General features: G+C 32.2%; 2 protein-coding genes across 2 annotated transcripts; both read left to right on the top strand.

Annotated features, from left to right (window-relative positions):
- The first annotated feature begins 886 nt into the window (after window positions 1-886).
- Window positions 887-11,456, top strand: LOC106105820 (organic cation transporter protein-like). The gene is made up of 7 exons (XM_013286274.1): window positions 887-1,030; window positions 6,196-6,406; window positions 8,073-8,173; window positions 8,598-8,749; window positions 9,268-9,894; window positions 10,197-10,378; window positions 10,701-11,456. The coding sequence occupies exons 1-7, from the start codon at window positions 975-977 to the stop codon at window positions 10,857-10,859; spliced, it is 1,488 nt and encodes a 495-aa protein (XP_013141728.1). The 5' UTR covers window positions 887-974; the 3' UTR covers window positions 10,860-11,456.
- A 451-nt stretch (window positions 11,457-11,907) lies between these two features.
- On the top strand, window positions 11,908-15,619 carry LOC106105789 (SET and MYND domain-containing protein 5). The gene is made up of 7 exons (XM_013286234.1): window positions 11,908-12,055; window positions 12,131-12,258; window positions 12,336-12,572; window positions 13,174-13,411; window positions 13,828-14,005; window positions 14,448-14,662; window positions 15,132-15,619. Exons 1-7 carry the CDS (start codon window positions 12,017-12,019, stop codon window positions 15,249-15,251), a joined length of 1,155 nt encoding a protein of 384 aa, XP_013141688.1. The 5' UTR covers window positions 11,908-12,016; the 3' UTR covers window positions 15,252-15,619.
- Window positions 15,620-21,107: the final 5,488 nt, after the last annotated feature.

Genomic DNA, 21,107 nt, shown 5'->3' on the forward strand with positions numbered 1-21,107 from the left:
TAAACAAAGCTGCTTCACCGGAAGTCTTCCTACAATAATACACGCCAATTCGACTCTTAACAATTTAAAGTTTTTTCTTTTAATCTTTTAACTTACGTAATTAATTTCATATGAAATTTCATATAATATGTCAATATGCATTCGGTACGTTAATAATAGCTTAAAAATAACGGTTATCATAATTTATATCTCGAATGCTTTTATTAGACTCAAAGCTCTATCATTACGATACGAGAAAAGGACAAATAGGGCGTAAATTAACAAGGTATATCAATTACATGTTTCATATGTAGCTAGTTAGTTAGTTATTTTCGAATTGAAGAAAACTGCTCTAAACATAATAACACAACTTTGGTGAGAACAATTTTTTAGATTTTTCGAAACAATTTTCCAATTTACCTTGTCATGTCGATTCACTTGTCCAATGAATTCATATTTATGTACTTAAAGGTATTTAAAATTAGACAAAAGCACTTTGAAATATAATATATTTACTGTATCCCTTAACCTTCTGCCAACCTGAGATATCAGCCATCGACATTGTATACAAATAAATGTTTGTTCATGAAAGACGTACGTAATCTCTGGAAAAATTTTACGTCCGTTTTGTCATATTTTATTAGTGTAATTTAAAGAAAATAATTCTTCGAATAGTAGTTTAGAGACAGTCATTAATTATATATGTAAATCTGCGAACTTGTCGCTTATCGTACGCGCGCGCAAAATTTATTCTATAGTATTGTCGCGCCGTTCAATTAGTAGCTTCTCGGCATCCGTATACTGCGGTGTTAAAACTAGTACCAAAATATACGAAATTATTTTATAGAAAATACAGTAATTTAAGTATCTTTAAATTAAGATTAAAAATGACGGTGTTAAATATTAATACAGCGCAGAGTGATGTTTTTAAAGATTTTGAAAAATTTTCGAAATATCAGATATTTCAATATATTTTAATTAGTTTGCCTTTAGTAATGGTATCTATGGTCCATGTTAATTATATATTTGTTGCTGAAGACGTACCACATAGGTAAGTTTTTATTTACTATGTTTTATAATTATATACTATTACTATTTTTTTAGATTCATTCTGCTTTTCAAAAGATGGCTTCTTGCGGCAGTGGCGATGTGATTTCCTTACTCCGACAGAGCTTATACTTTGAAAAATAATTATGCTTTTGAGTATGACATATTTAATTTGTAATATTTTTTAAGAACATAAATTACTAGCCTGATTATTTTTTAAAAAAGTAGCAACAATTAAACTGTTAACTATATAACCAAGATAATGTACAGTAAATGCACGATTGTTACATAATTGTTCTGTTTATAAACATTAGAAAGCTTTTCGTAATTTCCTTAAGTTACCACTTACCACTACTGAACTAACTTAAAACTTTGATGAAAGTTTCACCTTATATGTTAGAGAAATATTTTAATTTTTTTTTATTATACTTCTTTAGAATCTAAAGACCATGGATGTTACCCACGTAAAAGTCACTTGCAAAAACAAAGGCCGTTGTAAAAATAGTTGTAATTTTTGGCATCAATCAGTTTTCGCTTTTTTAGTTAGTTACGTGTAAACCACGCATTTGGCAAGAATTAAGTTTGCTTTCAACGAATTTTATGTTCTAATATGACATGTGATTGAAATACAATAATAAACAATTTTTCTTGTTCTTTAAACATAATGTGTCCGTTATGACAGTTGAAGGATTCTTGTATTAACTATTTTAGTAATATCGATATAGTTAGTTATAGTTAGTTGCAAACATTTAAGATAGCAGTTTTGTCATACATCAATGCACACCTTATCGTGAATTTATGACTAAAACTTGGACTGGTACATATGTTGTGTTGTCGTGACAATAGTCAAAACTAAACTATACAACATTTATTACAAGTTTAAACTTTGCTACAGATTATGTTCTACATTTCTTCAGGATGTCATTAAGAGACGTAAAAAGAAACATCCATCCAAACCTTCGCAATTTTCATATTAGTATGAAATAGTAAGACGACATACCAATGTCTTTTATATTAGGTCATTTATCCTAGACCTAGACTTGATGGCGGCAAGTCTTTATCTAGTCATATGTGGACCATTCTAGAGTCGATCGATGTTTACGACTCTGCGTATGTGCTGAATTTCCACTGCAGGAAAGTAAATATTTTTGTAAACTATAAGGTCATCTCTTTCTTTCTCCTTAAAAATGCTGAGATAAAACTATTTTTATTACGGATGTTTCACCACAAGCATCTGTTTATATTCCTTTCATTAATGATTAATTTTTATGACATACTTTTGCTTGAAGTTGTTTTGATTTTATCTCACTAAATAATTACCACTTTAAGATAAACTTCTGATTCATGTTTTGAAATATGAGATGCTTTTAAATTCTCTGTTATAACGTTATTTCTGCAAAACCTAGAAAGAGGTGGATGGTTTGCGTGAAAGGTGACATTATCAAGAAGGGAGTGATGACTGAGATGACGGATGATAGAGTTATTTGGAGGACGAACACCCGGCGCACCGACCTTACGGGAGAAGGATAAAGTAGGGGAGATGATAATTTCTGTAAAAAAAAATGCTGAAAAGATTTGTATTGTAACGGAAAGTCAGACCATTTATGCGTATAGATTTTTTTTTCGACAAGCAATTTAGTACCCAGTAATGAGAATCTCGGAAACGAGAATACTTCATGAATATTGATACATGTGTGAAAGGTTGTCAGTACAAATTAAACGTGATTGTGTTGCTTATTTAGCCACAGACTAAAAATAATTAAACCATCCAGCTGATTAAACATGGTGCGGACGTAATTGAATTACATATCTTAATTGCGTGCATTCATAATGCGTTTTATCTTAATTAAATAAACAGATTATCTGTTTAGGGAATTATTGTGGCCTAGAACTCAATCATTTTAGATAGGCAAAACTTATTAGAATATATAAGTACATCAGCCTTTGTCTTTCGAAAGGTCGGCACAGGACCTACTCATTTTATGTAATAACTACTATTCCATACGTCTCTATCAGGCGTCTTTTCTAAATCTACTCCTTTCTAAACTTCACATTCAAGCAGTAATCTATACTTTCTTAGTTAGTGTTCTACCTTTGTATTAGAATTCAAAATGATCCAGCATAGCTTAGCTGTTTTGTTTTTAAAAGTATGTTACGAAATAGTTAAATGAATTTTTTTTTTCTAATAATTAAAATTGACGAGCGCAGTTCAGTTAATTTATTTAAAAATTTGATAGCGATAATAATAATACGAGGTCGACATTTAAGTGAAGAGTGAGTGATGCCAAACTGGCGGAGCAACAACTAATATCCAGTTTGCGATCTCGTAACAATGCGACATGTTAATAAAATAAATAATTTTTTTATTCGAGATTTTTAAACGATGCTTGCTTGACTGTTTATACATCGTTTCCTCATTCCCTCGCTTCTCCAGTCTGCAGTTCTCAGCGATGTAGATTGCGTTTTGCATTATTAAGCGTGGTGCTTGACTACAACCACATGAAATCGTCACCAAGGTTGACTCTTTAATCAAATCCTACATATTGAATTCTTGAAAAATATAACTAACACTTGGCGACTTTGCATTACAATCTTAATGCGAAAGTTTGGATGGATAGATGGATGTTTGTAACCTAAACTGCAGAACTGATCTCGATGAAAGACATAGATGTAGAGGATAGTCTGGTAGAACACGTAGGCTACTTACATGCTTTTGTTTTGTTTTTTAAATATCACGCGGACGGCGTCGCGGATAAATCTAGTAGTCTATGTCAGAGATTTGACGAATAAAAGCTTGGTGATAAAATCATAATAGTTTGACAAAGAAAATAATCCTCATACAAATAAGAGTTTGTACATTTTTATCGTTTATATCTTGTTGCCTATTACATAAATCAAAGTAACAATGTATGTTTTATGGAAGACCATATTTCTCAATGCTTTTTTTTATTGTTTTTTTAAACACTACTTTCGCAATTGCTATTCACAGCATGTTATCGCTTCATTGAAAATAAACTCGACGATTCTAGAACAAATTTTAAAATACGATAATAATAGTGTCTCGCATAATTAGTTTTTAAGTAGGCCTGTCATATTTATACACGCTTTAGTTTCTAGTATTATAATTATATTTAATTTAGATACATTTTACTTAATTGTAATCTCAGACGTTTCTTAAGATATTCAAACACAATTGGGTTATTTAATTAGACTCTAATAAGAAGACAGTAGATATCCAGGATCAACATTTGTTTCCTACTATTTTATTTCATCTCTATGTACTTAGGAATAAGGTAGGAAGGTCTGGAAACCCACGCAGGGTCGTCGTATGATGTTTTCGTCCTCCATATCGATATATTTTTCACTCTATTCTTGAACTCGCAATCCATCTATCTCTTTCTTGGCTTATTTATGATTGTAGAACTCTACCGGTGTACTCCTCTACAACCATAAATAAAACTGTTCTTGTCCATACATGCCCATACCATACTAACCATTTCTCTTAGTTTCCATTCTTTTTCTCTATTTCGACGTGCTTTACAATTTGCGTAATTTGAATAGTCCTACAGAAGGACAAATGTAAGAATATTAACAAATTAACGACGAATTGGAATGTTGACGACGATAAAGCAATGAACGCATCGTTGATACAACTCGACTAAATTATCTGAAATGCTGCCAATTGATATTAATTGGTACAACGTACTATTTACAAACTCTTCATAAGGATTGTTACTCAATTTTTTTGTTATTATCTGTGCAATTTGAACTGCTGCTAGCTTAAGTTTTACTCGCATACTTACTTCCAAATACGGGGCCTAAAAGAGAAGCCACTAAGAGTATTCTATTGGTTGAAGTTTAGAGCGGGCGCACACCTTTTACTAAACTTTCGCACAACTGTTGTGCGATTGTCGATTGTTTCGCAGCCAATTCAAATATTGCGTAATAAAAAATCACGTATGATTGCCATCAAGCGGCATATATCATAAATCAAACATTATGTACGATAAATAAAAAGCGTGAAAATAACAATAATAAATACCCATTGATTATATGTGTAGCACTCTCAAAACGTGTTTATTTATAAGTTGTCATAATTATGCGCAGATAATAAAGATGATATTTCATTATGTTAATTCTGTATGCGGGCTTTCCTGTATTTATTTGAATTTACTAAAAGTTTTACAATTTCATAGATTTTTTAACATTTGGCGTTTAATTATATTTTTGACTTACATAGGCTATAAATTTAATCAGCTTGTTAGTTTTATGATAATTTGTAGTTGCAGCCGCGCCAGGATTTGAAACATAAGTCGTAAAAGTAAACGTAAAAATAAGAAACCAGTCAACTGTTTAAAAGATTCACGTCATAATGAAAACAGAAATTCTGACGTAGAAAACTTGTTTCTAAACCTTACAACAACATAGGAGAATAACAATTATATAATTTATTACATTCCATTGATAGTATTTGCGTATCAGAAATACGCCGGACGTAAATCCAAAAAGCGGTCAGGCTACAATTAAAATTCATCTGACGCACCAAGACATCTGACGAATTAAGAGAATCACGTCTTCACCAGATATTTCGCATATAAATTCTATTAATTAAAAAGCCTTTTAAATAATATCCATAAGGTCAGAGTTATCCATAACTAAATTCAAGGACAATCTCGTCATAACCTCAAAATTAATTTTCTTTTATAACAAAAGTTATGCAATTGTCTCCATTCTGATAAATTCAAAAATTGTTTTACGTACACTAAAGCGCAAGCTTTCGTAGAATTAGGGTTTTGTATCAATTGTAATCAACCATATTTAGTAATCACTTCAAAGTTAGACTGCTTTTAGGTCATGAATAAAGAGGAAAAAAATGTAACGGTTAAAAAAGCTGTTATTTCATGTGTTTTAAACGAGTATGGCATTATTTGAGACTTTTGTTGATTCCACTTTTACTTTCGTTCTCGTTCTTTTACTTTATTTGCGGTATTTATTTAGTTTCCTATAATTCCTTAGTCAAATAGGAGACGCAAAATAATTAAATTTTATGTAAAAATAATTAAATGTTATGAAGATGTGCTTCAAACCGTAAAAATTATTATTTAATGAGTCACGAATATTTGATTAGTGATTTATACAAATAATAAATTTAAAAAATACTGGTTTCAGATGCCGCGTACCCGAATGCGATGGTACGAACGCGAGCTCAGAAATACCACCATGGTGGCCCAAAAATGTGGACTCTAAATGCTTCCGACCGGTTGTTGATGTTAGCAGTTTTGGTAAATCAAATGATACTTGTTCGAACGCGACATTTGAAGAGACTTTAGAAGAATGTCACGAGTGGATCTACGAGAATCACAATTCGATAGTTGCCGCGGTAAGTTTGATTTTTTGTAATAGTAAAATCTGACTATCGAGCGACCACTTAATTTCGCTAAGTATGTGAAGAAGTGAAGACTGGTTCCTTTGAATTATTCATTTCAAAACGTGACCTAGTTCTAAAATAACGGATACGGATGCGTTTTTAACCAAAATAATTTACTACGCATAGGCTTTCTCGAGTAAGATGTTTTAGAATCGTTGACTTAAAATTAGATTAGTGAAAAGGAACGCAATTTTTTTCTTTTTTTTAAATGAATTATTAATGTGCATTAATTTATCACATTCTTTGTCATAAAGTAAATGTCAAACTACCAGTTAAATAAATATAGTGGTATACTTAGCGATATCTATTTATAAGTTTAAACAGCAAGCTGTATTTGTTATGGCACGCGTCATAAGCTGGTTATAGTAGGCTAGCGTGTCGCACCGTTGTGTGTAACAAAAAATTAAAAATTAAGCACAACTGTAACTCGGTACTCAATACATTATTATATTCGGCCAGTCCGTCTCGTAAACATAATAAAAAAAGACAAAGACAGTAGGCCTTATTTTGGTCCCTTTCCCTTTACACCCTTTTCTTAAGAGGAAAGGATGAGAAGGAAAAGTGGGTTTGACGGTGGAAGAGATGCATAGGAAGGGGAAATGTCCTCTTAATGTGCGTCTCCTCTTCCGTCAATTAAGGGTAGGCAACACATCAGCAATTGCGGATGTTTATGGGCAGCAATCTCTTTCCATTTAGGTGGATTCAAGTGGCTGCTTGCTCTTTATATTTATATTATATTATAAAAAAAACATGCTTTCATTATCGTCAGATTGTGTTAACAAATTGCTTGACTTCGAATTGCTATTTTCCTTCCATAATACGTTGTCTTCTGCTTTCACTAGTCATGTCAAAGTAGATTTAACATTTTTATTATATGCAGCGGCGACTCTATTTATAGTTTTATGTTTAGAAGTATGTTTCAACTCTTAAAATGTACTTGAGCACAAATAAATCGCAGATGTCAGTGACTTCCATATCGACCTTAATAACGGCTTCTGAGAGTAAAGTCACTTCTGTGTTACTGATCTTTATTATATCAATAAAATGCATATAACGTAAACATACAAATCCCCCGCGTACTATTTTATACCATAGCTTATTACGGTTATGTCTAATTATATTTGATGTGCAGTTTCTTATCTAAATTAGTTTATTTTCATAATACATGTAATAAGTTAAAAATAATTTAATATAAGATTATCACAGTACATTATATTTCGTTTATTACTCAATCTTGTGACTTTTAGTAACAATAAAATAATTTAGTGCAATAACGTCAGAGTAAATAATGCATCTACATATAATCTTAATTTATTCTCATTTGCCATCATTAAAACTGTTAATATTTATGTAATTGTAAATGTCAGTTTCTGTTCATTCAACAAGTTAAGAATAACTTCTTGTTCGAAAAAAAATCTAGAAAAGAAACTAACTATAAATGAAATTTAAACATTAAAAATTGATATAATATATGAAAATTTTACGTAGATTTATTAACATTTGACCTAATAATGTGACTTTAGCGGCCAAGTTGCGGATAAGCATATTTTTTTCAAATTAATAAAGGTGAAGGAGGCAATAAAAATTTAAATTGATGATTTTGTTGTTTGTGTTCCAGTTAAATCTTGGATGTCAATCATGGAAGTCGACACTGGTTGGTAGTGTTCACAACGCCGGCATGATCGCCTCAGTCATGATTTCAGGATGGATCGCAGATAAGTAAGTTTGACATAGTCTATATGTTAAAAACTTCCCATACTTAAGTCATCTACAAATGCTCTTAGTACCTCGAAACTATGTATGAAGTAAGAACGGACTCCTATGTCGTCAACTACTATTTTTTTTCTACTGCGCATAGAGGAACTTAACGATACTGCGTTAGGTCTAGGTGGGAGGGCCGCCCTGGGCGCCAGACATTAGCGCGCATTTGTTTTTAATCAGTTTTAGAGTGCGCACACCTTTGATTAAACTATCGCACAACTATTTAGTCGCGTTTTGATTTCTATGCTTATACGGAGGTGCGAAAACTACTCGATTTTTATTCGTGCAACTAAACAGTTGAATTGGCTGCAAAACAATCGACAATCGCACAAGTTTAGTTAAAAGGTGCACTTACTCTGAATATTTTGTTTTTTTTTTTCAGAATCGGCAGAAAGCCAACTATTATAGTGTGTTCGATAGGCGCAGCTGTCGGCGTGTTCAAAATATTTATCCAAAATTACTATGCGTACTTAGCGGTCGAGTTCTTAGAGTCAATGCTTGCATCCGGCCTTTACACCGTCAATGTTGTTTTACGTAAGTATAAATGTTATTTCTGTCTATCGTAAGATTCGTAACCTGTCTTTGTTTAAATAAAACAGAATACTGGTAACTAGTTACTTACTGATGGATGATATAGTCGTTTACAGTACCAATAACATAGAATATCGAATTCTTTAGTGTACATATCACCAGACGATCGTGTACTTCATGAGTTTGTTATTAAACTAGGCATATTGTAAACCGTCATAGATTCTTTTAGTCTATAACTTATAAGATGGTTTGTCCGTCAAATGCTTGTTTCTTATTTAGTGAGGTATTTGGAAGTCATTAAGGGTAGGCAACGCATCTGCAATTGCGGATGTTTATGGGCAGCGGTCGCTTTCCATTTCGATGTATTCAGGTGGCCTCTTGCTCGTTTGCCATCTTATATTATATAAAAAAAGTCGACATAAAACTTTACATTACTTTAAATGTATTAACGGCTTCCAATTTATTTTGAAATTCTCTCTTTCAGATTATTTGTCTCCTTACAAGTTCTATTTCTATTTCAGTAATAGAAGTCGGCGGTGAATCGACAAGAGTTTTGGCGGGAGTCATATTCTCTTACGCTGTATATATCGGCGAGATGTTGTTCGCTTTCACTGCGATGGGACTTCAATATTGGAAGACGTTGATATTAATTGTTTACACACCGATGTTCTTATTTATTTTCTACGTATTCATATTAAGAGAGAGTACAAGATGGCAATTGTTGCGTGGGAAAACTGAAGAAGCTAAGGAAACTCTAAAAGTTATCGCTAAAGTGAATAAAATAAACGTCACCGAGAAGGAGATAAATGAAATAAGCGACGCTGACTTACGAGCGAGGTTTAATGTTGTTGTACAAAAAGAAAAAGAGACCATGAAAGATATTATCAATTCCAAAGAGATCATGATTCGTTTAACAGTCGCGTCGTTCTGCTTTTTCTCTTCCAGCTTCATATATTACGGAATGGCGGTACATTCTATACTTTTGCCTGGTAATAAATACACGAACTTCGTTCTGACGTCTTTATCATCGTTCCCTGGAGATTTTATCGCATATTATACATTCAAAAAGTTCGGTAGGAAAATAACACTGCAATGTGGATATATTTGTTCTGCCGTATTTTTGATAGCGCAAGCATTTTCGCCTGAAGGTGAGTAACAATTTGCAATATAGTACCGAATGTAATAAAATTGAAGACCACACCATCACCAACATCACAAATAAAAGTGCAATTAGGTACTTATCAGCTAGTTACTAACGCTACGAGAAGCTTGGGCGAGATATTTATATCGCCCCCTTTTAAGCTATCTGAGTCTCCATCAGCCAGTGGTGGGACAGGCCCTCATATGTGACACTGTCTAGTTAATTTGCTAACGCCTTGGGTTGCACTGACTATATTAAATTCTGACGTCTACCTTTCGGCAGACCTTTAACTAATTTGTCTTATTTCAGATATAATGTGGTTAAAAGTGGCGTTGTTTTTGGCGGGTAAAGTGGGCGTGGTGGTTTGTTTCACTGGTATCTACACGTACAGTTTAGAACTGTTCCCTACGAGTGTGCGAGGCTCTCTAATCGGTTGGGGTAACACGGCTGCTAGAATTGGAAGTATGCTCGCCCCGCTTACACCTTTATTGGTAAGTAAATGTATGAAATCATACAGTACTAGCTTTTGACCGCGACTCCGTCCGCGTGAAATTTAAAAATAATAATAAAGAAGTAAAAAAATATAGCCTATGTTACTCACAGATATATAACCTTACAAACGGTGAAAGAATTTTTAAAATCGGCCCAGTAGTTTTTGAGCCTATTCATTACGATCAAACAAAGAATGTTTTCTTCTTTATAATATTAGTATAGGCTAATTACAAAATTTAATTTTACAACTTTTATCTTCAACAATTGGCTTAACATTCGATATCCGTGTTTGAATTAATCATCTAACCATTTTTTTTTCAGTCAGCGGAAATTACGTTCCTACCATCGCTCCTGTTCGCATCAACAGCGATTATTTCCGCTCTACTCCTTTCGTTTACGCCTGAAACGAGAAAATTACCACTTTTTGATACCATAGCGCAAGTTGATAATTATAGAGAGAAAATTATTACAGCTTTGTAAAGTCGAATACAGAAACAATTGCCTAAACATTTGTGTTAAAATGTATTGTTATTCCTTTCATAAAAAAAAAACACAGACAATAAACATGTTTTTTTTAGTGTCATGGTTATAGAATTACATGGTTCCAGTCACAATATCATGTAAATATTTTTATTGTTTTATCAATCGATTTTATATTTAAATAAGTGTTCTGATAGATTTATAGTTAATATAAGTATTGTAATTAGTTCGTAAGTGAAACCCGTATGTAAAGATAGCTTTATGAAAAGAAAAAAAGTCGGCTTGTTGTCGTGGAGCTCGAAATGGTGTTTAACCATTTACTTAATGTTTATATTAAAATGGTTAATGCTAAGATTTTAGTTAGTTTTTTGTCGATATACATGTTTTACTTTGTAATAAGTTTTTTTTTTAAATTATGTTATTTTTTAGACTTAAACAATTCAGACCAATATCTGAGATGAAAAAGTAACTCATGAAAATTATTCCGTCGATCTCATATGCCTTCATACAGTATATTGTAGCGAATACTTCTTATAACATATTTTATTTGTATCAGTTTTATTTAAGGTTATTGTAAACGGGTCTTTTGTAAAAATACATATTCAAAGAAATATAATATGTAATCGTCAACATTCACTGATGGTTTTATTAATGACCAATCCTTCCAATTCCTTCTTACTGTGCTCTCTATTTCTTTTGTTAACATAAACTAATCTGTTATAATCAAAAGGAGAAAGCTAAGAGAGAAAACTCAATTTCGATGTTTTTTTGTTTCAAATTCGAAAGTAGTACAAATAAAAGAAAGTGTTAAACAATGATCATCGAGATGGAGAGTGAGGTGGAACTTAGAGCAAAAGTTCGACAAAACAGGGCAAAAACATTAACTTTTCCTTCACCCTTTTTCGACTTTTCCAATTTGCAATTCCATTACGGCTTTCTCTTGATTAATTCTTCCAGTAACAAAGCCATAAAACCTTTAAAAAAACAAAATAGTACTGTCACCTGTCACTGACCAAGCTGTCACTTCTTGACAGCTTGTCATTTTGGTTATTCCATTTTGTTTCTGTAACTTAACCTCTAAGACAAAAAGTTCAAAAGCTTTATTTAGTTAAGAAAGCGGATATATTTTTAGAAAAGCATTAAATCAAGCACTCAATATGGCAGGTTTTGAAATAAGAACTTCGAATAGCAAGAAGGTAACGTGGCTGCTCTATAAACAACATTATTTAAATGTCTCGGGGTTACATTTGTATTATTTTCTTTCTTTACAGGGAAAAGGACTATTTGCCACCAAGAAGTTTGATAAAGGTGATATTATATTAGAAGAAGATCCTTTAGTTTCGTGCCAATTTGCTTGGAATGCTGCATACAGATATTTAGCATGTGATTACTGTATGAGGTTAGATTCATTTTTCTATTATTTATAGCTCATTTGTTACATAAATTGCATTCTAAAAACATTTTATATTTTTCTAGACCATTAGAAACGCCAGAGCAAAATGTGAGACGCCTATCTTGTAAACCAGATATAGTTCTACCTCATGCAAATTGTTTTGATATTAATTTGGAGAATGTAGCTACTTGTGATCAATGCGGTACATTGTATTGCGGTGAGGAATGCAGACAACGAGCGTTTGATACTTATCATCGAAGTTTATGTTATGACACAACAGATGCTCAACATCCTATAATGGTACTTTTGGAGACTTGGAAGTGAGTGTAATTCATTTATACTAATATAATAAAGTGTAAACACACATTACTTTGGGCATAGGATGTCAGCAGTCACAGTTTGTTTTTGAATAATACTTTCTATAATAAATAGCCCTACACTTACAACACATCTTAGGCTATATATTTTCACACCATTAAACTTAGGGGTAAATAAATTTAAAAAAAAACCTTTATGTTGAAAAGGGAGCATAAGTTACAAGTTGACAATATTAAGGAAGCAAGGTTATTATGGTACTGGTGTTATTTTGACATTTGCAATTGAGAATTTGACAATTGTAAACAGTATTTTTTTTAATTTAATGTGGATGAAGTCACACGGGAACAGTCATTAGCAAAAAAAATGGATGATTCACTTTGGGCCAATCAGCACAATAAGAAACACCCAAGACTGTTACTAATGTTAACTTTTATTGAATTAGGGTTGAACTTTGGCAGTATTTTGTATTGGAATCTCCATAAGGAGATAAGACTAGACCAAATTGTCTATTAATAGTCATCCTTGTATTATAAAACAGTATAAAAATACCTTTTAATTGCTTTATGAACATGTAGAGTCATAATTATACAAATTATTTTCCAGACAAATGCACTATCCTCCGGAAACAACAAGTGTAATGCTTTTAGTAAGAATTCTAGCTTTTATAGAACAGAGTAATGATCCAAGTGCAGCAGCCGGTGTTATCAAACAATTCTGTCATAGAACAGTTAATGAAGATGCAGAACTTGTTCACAAGTTGCTTGGTGAACAGTTTACTGACCAGCTGAACACATTACGAGATATGACAGCTAATGTTATTAAAGGAGACCATATACAAGAGGTAAGGGTAATCCTTAATTTAATTTTATTTGTTAATGATAAATTATATTTTCCAGTAAAAAGATCTTGATTTTTCATGTATTAAGTAAATAGACGTAAATTATTTTATGTATAAGGATAATTTAAAATCTATTTAACCTTTAAATGGGTGGTTTTTCCAAACCTCACAGAAAAATTATATTTTATACAAGATCAGTATTATAGACTACAATAAGCAAATCAAGCATACAAATTTATATTTTTTGGTAAATGTTAGTAAATATTTATACAACAGAGGGCAAAAGGGTTAAAAGATCTTTTACAATTAAAACTTCTTTACATACTTCTTAGAATACCTCAAATATTGTGTAGTGTACCAATGTGACAATTATTATTCATATATAAAGTTTAAAAAGTTATCTTGTTATTAATTTGCAGTTTCTGACACCGGAAGGATTTTGCAGTTTGATGGCATTAGTTGGGACAAATGGTCAAGGTATTGGAACAAGTCCTCTTGCTATGTGGGTAAACTCGGTATCAGAACTGACTATGTCTGATGATGAGAGACAGCAACTTGATTTGTTTATTGACAAGCTGTATCAATATGTGGAACAAGGTAAGTTGTTGATTATAAGTTTGTATAGTATTTGTTAAATGTCTGCGGTTCTTAACTTTGTAAGTCATTGCACTGAACATTAAGGTGGGGTATAGCTACTACCATGGTAACTACAACTCTAGTATTGACTGTAGAAGTAGGTTGTTGTAGAAGTCTTTCCTCTGAATATTGAAATGTCAAATGTAAAATGTGTAAAAGGTTCTTAAATAGTGTGAGTGTCCTTAACACTCTTAAACTCCGAAATCTTTTAAAATTTAATGTCTAAGAGATTGTCAGCACCACTTACTAAGTGAAATGTTACAGATGTTACAGAGATTTGTTACAGTATTTGGTCAAATGGGTACTCATTTTATATGGCTTTGGATAGTGTGTATATAAAAACGTAATATTCATCAGTAGGTTTATATATTTTTTAAAAATAACTCTTGAAAATTGTTTGCAGAATCCGGTACTTTCCTAAATACGGAAGGCTCTGGCCTATTCCGATTGCAGAGTGCATGCAATCACAGTTGTGCTCCTAATGCCGAATCATCGTTTCCATACGGCAATCATAGGATACAATTAAAAGCAATCGATGTTATTATGCCCGGAGATGAGATATATATAAGCTATTTAGATGAGTGTTCACTGCAGCGGTCGAGGCATTCTAGACAAAAGGTAAGTAAAAAACTTTTTTGTCCTTTTTGATTTTTTGTATGTAGATTGATTGAAATTCTGCCTGATTTATAAGTTCTTTTTTTTTAATTTACTCATGGACAACTTACAGCTAACTTACAAACAAATAATAAGAGAAACAAAACACTGATGGCCAATTACAAGTTATCGCAGATAGTCACAAATATAGATTATAATGAAATTCATTCCTTGTTGATTGTATCACATTTTTGCAAGGTTTATATTAAGAACCTGTCTGTACTCAGCAATAGACAATTCAATATTTTTTAACAGTCTTGACATTATGGATAACCATGATAAACAATGATTTTAATAATTCATACTATTTTCACCTAAATCAATAACTAATTCATTTTAGTCAAAATTGTGTGTGAAATCAAGGAATCCGATAGCTTACACTATAAACCTCACATTAAGTAAAGTAGTAATGTAATACTTTGTGATTTTTTAGGAGCTGGCACAAAATTATTTATTTGTCTGTTGGTGTGAACGTTGCCTTGCACAAGGCTCGCAGCCGGACTGCACCAGCGAGGAGGACATGAGTGATGATGAAATAGATGATGAAGACTGATGTTCCAACTTCCTGGCATTTTGCCTCTTGGGTCTTTGATGGATACACTGTGAATATGCTTCAACATACCTGTGACAAAAAAGGGTGGGTAGAAGCTCCATATAGTCATGGCTAAAAGACATTTAAGAAATATATAGACTTGACATATTGAACATTTTTCACTGGTAACTTGTTTGAAAGGTACTGTGTTAGTTGTCAAGTTCAGTACTCTACCTCATGTTATTGTATTGACATGTTATAAAACATTTTATTATTATAATAAACTAAACAATGTCACAAAATGAAATATAAACTTTTAAGGGTCTGTCCCACCAATTTGTAAATCGTCTGAAAACAATCTAACGAGTAAAATATGTGACGGAAATATCGGATTTTGTTCCCTTATCTGACAGTGACGTCATTTTTATGCTATTTAAGCCTTTATTATTATTCAGTGATTAATTACCTATACTATTAATTATATCGATATGTGGTTTTGAGGATCTATTAATGAATTATGTGAAAAATGTCTCAAGTAAAGTGTCAACATTTCCTCTATATATTTTTTAATCTCTTTGATCTCGGCATACTACTCGCCTCTTCCAGTGAAAGTATCTTAGCCCTAAAGTGCAAGTGCAAAAAACTTTGAACTATAAAAGTGTGTGAATCAAAGTGTAGTGATACTAAAAGTGTATGAACTTCAGTATGGTATGTCATAATTTATTATCTAGTTAGAATTTATTAAGAAACTTACCTAATACTGAAACTGTCAGTATGTTATTTTTTTATGTTTCTTTTAACAATGCCAAAAAAAAATCTAGTTTAATATAAAAAAACGCTAAATAAACCTCAATGATTCACTAGCGTTTCAGTGGCTTGCGTGCATATTGTTCGAGTTCATGCATAATATTTTTTGTGTTATAAATTTTACTAAACATGAGGGTAGTTCATTAACCAATCTAGGTATAATGTATGATGCCGTGTGCTCGCTGTATACTTTTTTTGTACCAATAGTGTAGTACCGGTTTTCTGTTATAGCCCGAGTACTCTTTTAATACTCTATTTTAATTATTTTTTTTAAATGATAAGGCCACTCTGAAAGTTTTCTATAAATATTTGGTTGTCTGTCAGATTGTAAGCATTGCTTACGAAGGAGTTTAGGATAAGTTTTAATTCGTCTGTCCAGAGATAGGAATAAAAAGTTAATTTAAAGAATTTTTATATATTCATAGCTTTACATGAATTTAATATTATTTATCTGCACATGAGTGTGCTAAATGTTAACTTAATAATGGTATATTAAAGTATGATATTTTCTAAGTAAGATTTAGATGCTTTTAGCTACAAATAAAATTGTTTGTAGTGATATAAAGAATTGCATATGTTCTTTGACTATAAGTGGAAAATTAAATAACACTTGTTATTTTCAAGAAAAATGGGAATAACTATTTGACTTTGAGTTAATCAATTTGAACTCATATTCCAGGTATAAATGTATTAACCTAAAAATGTTAAACTTTATATGCATTTGTTAAAATTGTCAATGTAATCAAAACTACAAATATAGTTAGTATCTTATGTTAAGAAAACTATAACTCTCATTTTTATTAGATTAATGATACAATAACGAATTTTGTGAACTGGCCTAATTTGAAACATGGCCTAAATAGATTGATAGAGTAAAGAGATAGAATAGAGTTCTTTAAATATATTTAGCTTGTTGCTAGATAGCTGTAGTAAAACCTAGATATTCATAAATTGAGGTCTTCTTTTCCTACCCTTCCTTAACTTTCCTTATAAGGAATAGATGGGAACAGGAAGTGGAGTCGACAGGGGAGGGGACCCTTTGTCTATTTTAGGCAACACATTGACATTGTTGTTGTTTAGCGAAGTCACGTGACCGCTTGTTTTTGCCACCTTATACTATTTAATAGTGACTATAGTTTTTCAAAACCATTAGTACTAGGTAGCTGTTTTAGTAGAATGTGCAGGTTAGCTTGTTATAAGAAGTTATCTGTATTTGTCTGTTTAGAGCTGGCACACCTTTGACTAAACTATCGCACAACTGTTGTGTGATTGTCGATTGTTTTGCAGCCAATTCAACTGTTTACTTGGACAACTAAAAGTAGTGTGCGCACCAAAGCGAGACTGAACAGTTCTACGATAGTTTAGTTTCAGATGTGAGCACTCTTACTTTATGTGGCATTCCGGTGTACCCCCCTCTCACATGCAATAATCTAAAATGGTTTTGTACTCCGTCTCGTGCGATTTCACGAGCACCAAAATTGTGGGACTTCACCTATTAGAAAATTGTGTTTTGTAATTGTAGGGCTATGGAATTTGAAACTTTATTACTGGCAAATTGCATTACTTCAACACTGCTCACTTAAGAACCCTAGGAACCATTCCTATTTAGCAGTGACGGATTAAGCGGGGCCTTTAGCAAATTCTGTCAAAGTGCCCTTTAGTTCCATCGGTCAACTTATTGGTGACAATGAGACTAAAAGGTGGGACAAATGAAACTTTTTATTCTAATCTGTCCCCACGTGGTGACAGCGTGGGGTGACGGTTGAGAAGAATCCAGCATTTGCTACTCTTGCTATATAGCTAATCCATTGAATATATTTATTATTGGCAATATATATGATCTGGATTTTGGCAATCCTGTGAATGTCCAGCCCTTTTTATTCCTCGTGTTGCGAAGGTTTTTCGCATTCCAATTTCTAGGAGAGTATGTGGGGCTTGCTGGTCCCAAAATGATTGGAACCTACTGAAACCCCGATGGGTTACACAAAATAACCAAAGAAAGGAACATCTATATGTTCCTTCCTTTGGTTACTTTGCGTCGGGAAACCTACACAGCTTTAATGTGCTTTTAATACTTGAGGTAATATCTTCTGGATAATACGAGGGTCTGGTGGTTTTTTACTATTAAGTTTTAAATACAAATTAATATGACTTTTGAAGGTTTATTTTACTCCGTGTAATATTTGTGCAAGTTGTAAGAGATGATATTGCGAATATTTATTTTGTAATACTAAAATGTTTTTATAAGTAGAGTAAATGTTGATTAAAGTATATTTGTTTTATTTCCCTATTTGTAATTATCAGTGTAAAATGTTACTGTTAGTTTTCACTGCAGTGAAAAACATAGGTAAAGCTTTAAGATGTGTTTTGGCAGTAGAAATACACATTTATAATTTTTATCTTTACCAATATTATAAAGAGAAAAAATTTGTATTTTTGTGTGTGTCTAAATAACTAAAAAATTAAAGGGTTGGTTTAAATTTTTTTTGCACCATTAAAAAGCTACGTTATCAGTCAGTAATATTTTTTGACCGACTTCCCAAAAGAAGGAGGTACTCAATTCGTCTGTATGTTTTTTTTTTTTTATGTGTGTTACGGCATAACTCCGCCGCTAGTGGACCGATTTTGATAATTCATTTTTTATCCGAAAGGTAATGCTTGCAGGTGGGTCCCATTTTTTTGTATGATTTTTGGAGTCAAAGACTACGACGTAGTTAAATAGTTTAGCTCAAAATCGCGCGACGAAATTTCGGGTCATTTTAATTAAAAAAAATCACAAAATGTTAATAGATTCAAAAATGGAAAAAGTAAAACAGAAATTGAATTGTAAAACAAACAAGGTTGGTCGAGGAGGGTCCGCTTGAATTATGTTAAAGCCATTATCCGGGGGACATCAAATCACATTAAATTCTCACCCATTTGTATTTGCGGACTCTCAGACGTTGCGTCTTTGATCTGCAAATAAAAGAAAAAAAACGAAAATGTACTTCTACTGTCTTCATGAAAAGGGGAAAATATAATTTATTCAGGAGATAATTTTCTCCTCCCTTTTTATGGACAGACGATTGAAGAAGGGCGACAAGGAATGATGTTTGTACTGCGCAGTGTTGGAAAGAACCCCTCGTATTTGAGTTGTTTTGTTATCTTTATGACTCCATCAAATGGTGTTCTGTATTTGCACTTGTATTGCATCTGGACAGTACGAATCAGGCATCTGGAATCAAACACAATGTAAATGTTTTCATGTTGAAAATAATGCAACTCTTGTGAGCCATTTTGTTTATCAAACTTGTTAAAAGTTAAATAAATAACTGTTTTATGGCCGGATCCCAGCTACGTTTAACCAATCGATAGTTATGGTTCGATAAATTCTAATGCGTTTCTGAACTACGTAACTTGATTTCTACTCCTTTGAAACTTAGTTTAACGTAACATTAATGAATCGCTACTAATATTATAGAGGAAAGATTTATGTTTTTAAACTACTGGGGCGATTTCAAATATTTTTTCACCAATAAATAACTACTTTATCTCATAACATAGGCTGTATTTAGTACAATTTTTATTTCCGCGCGAACGAAGACGCGAGCAGCAGCTAGAGATTAAATTAATGGAAACTTCGGAAACCCAGAATTTGTGAATATAAAATTGTGGATTAAGTAACCTGATACAATGCTTCTATAGTTTATTTTTTTATATCATTTTATATTTAAGTGTTAACAAGGTTATTAAATCGAGTAATATCTTAGAAATTTGATAAATTGGGTTCGATTTAATTGAGCGTAACTCACTAATTCCCGCTATAGATGAAGATTAGGAAGTTCGAATGATCGCTTCGAGAGATTTTGATCCTTTTGAGGATAATTGTTTAATGTTTGTGCTCTAACGATAGAACTTTTCGCTTTGAGAATAACTGATTTATTTAAATATGAGTTATTTGGATGATAAATAGTACAGTAATATTTAAGTAACTGCAGAGTAACCAAGCGCCTATTAGTAAGTCAACCAGAGGGACGTAAATCACGCGGGAGGCCGAAACTAAGATTGCTAGATGATTTCGAACGAAATGTTAAATATATACGCATCTGCGATCGCGGATGTCTATGGGCAGCGGTCGCTTCGCTATTTTGGCGGCATCAGGTGGCCGCTTGCTCATTTGCCACCTTATGTTATAAAAAAAAAATCAATGGCTGGAAACAAAAACCAAACATAGACTTATATGAAGAAATTAACTGGTGTCCAGGCCCTCCCTAAAATGATGACTTTCTGAACGACTCTTTTTGAGGTTACAATTTACTTTTATGGGTCGAGAGTGTCATTAAAATCTCCAACAGATGTTTTTAACTTAAAAATTAAATGTATATCATTGAAATGCTTGTATTATGCAAAACGAAGTCATTTCCAGCGGTCCTTTGGTTTAGAAATAAAATGAAACTCTATTTAATTACGGTGGCTTAATCGACGCGATGAACCCGTTGGAAATTATTGGCGAATAATTTTATAAATGAAATTTACTAGCTTTCGCCTGAGACTGTCCGCATGGATTTAAAAAAATACCAAGCTGAGTATCCCATGTGTTCTTCCAGACTATCGTCTACGTTTATGCCAAATTTAATCGAAATCCGTTCAGTCGTTTAGGCTACAAACTCTAACAAACATCCATGCATCCATCCATCTAAACATTCGCATTTGTATTATTAGTATGATTTGGAGCCAAAAAATTAAAATACATAAACATTATAAGAACTATGAAATGAAAATTAGTTTATAATTTGGAAAGTATCTAAAAGATTTTTCATTAAAACTAATTGGTAAATATTTATTTTGATAATAGATACGGTTTTAAGAAATTTAATAATTTGTTGAAAAGATTTTACAACAACTGCACGTAAATCACTGTGAGTTTAAAATTATAATGACTAAAGTCAGAGATGTTAAAACATTTTAATTTATATATACGTTTATTTTTTTTATAGTTCTATTTTTATATCTATACTATTATAATAAAGCGTAAACACACACTTCTTTGTTGCCTAAGATGTCAGAAATCACAGCATATTTTTGAATAAT

This window comes from Papilio polytes, unplaced genomic scaffold, assembly GCF_000836215.1.
Source record: "Papilio polytes unplaced genomic scaffold, Ppol_1.0 DF822733.1, whole genome shotgun sequence".
NCBI lineage: Eukaryota > Metazoa > Arthropoda > Insecta > Lepidoptera > Papilionidae > Papilio > Papilio polytes.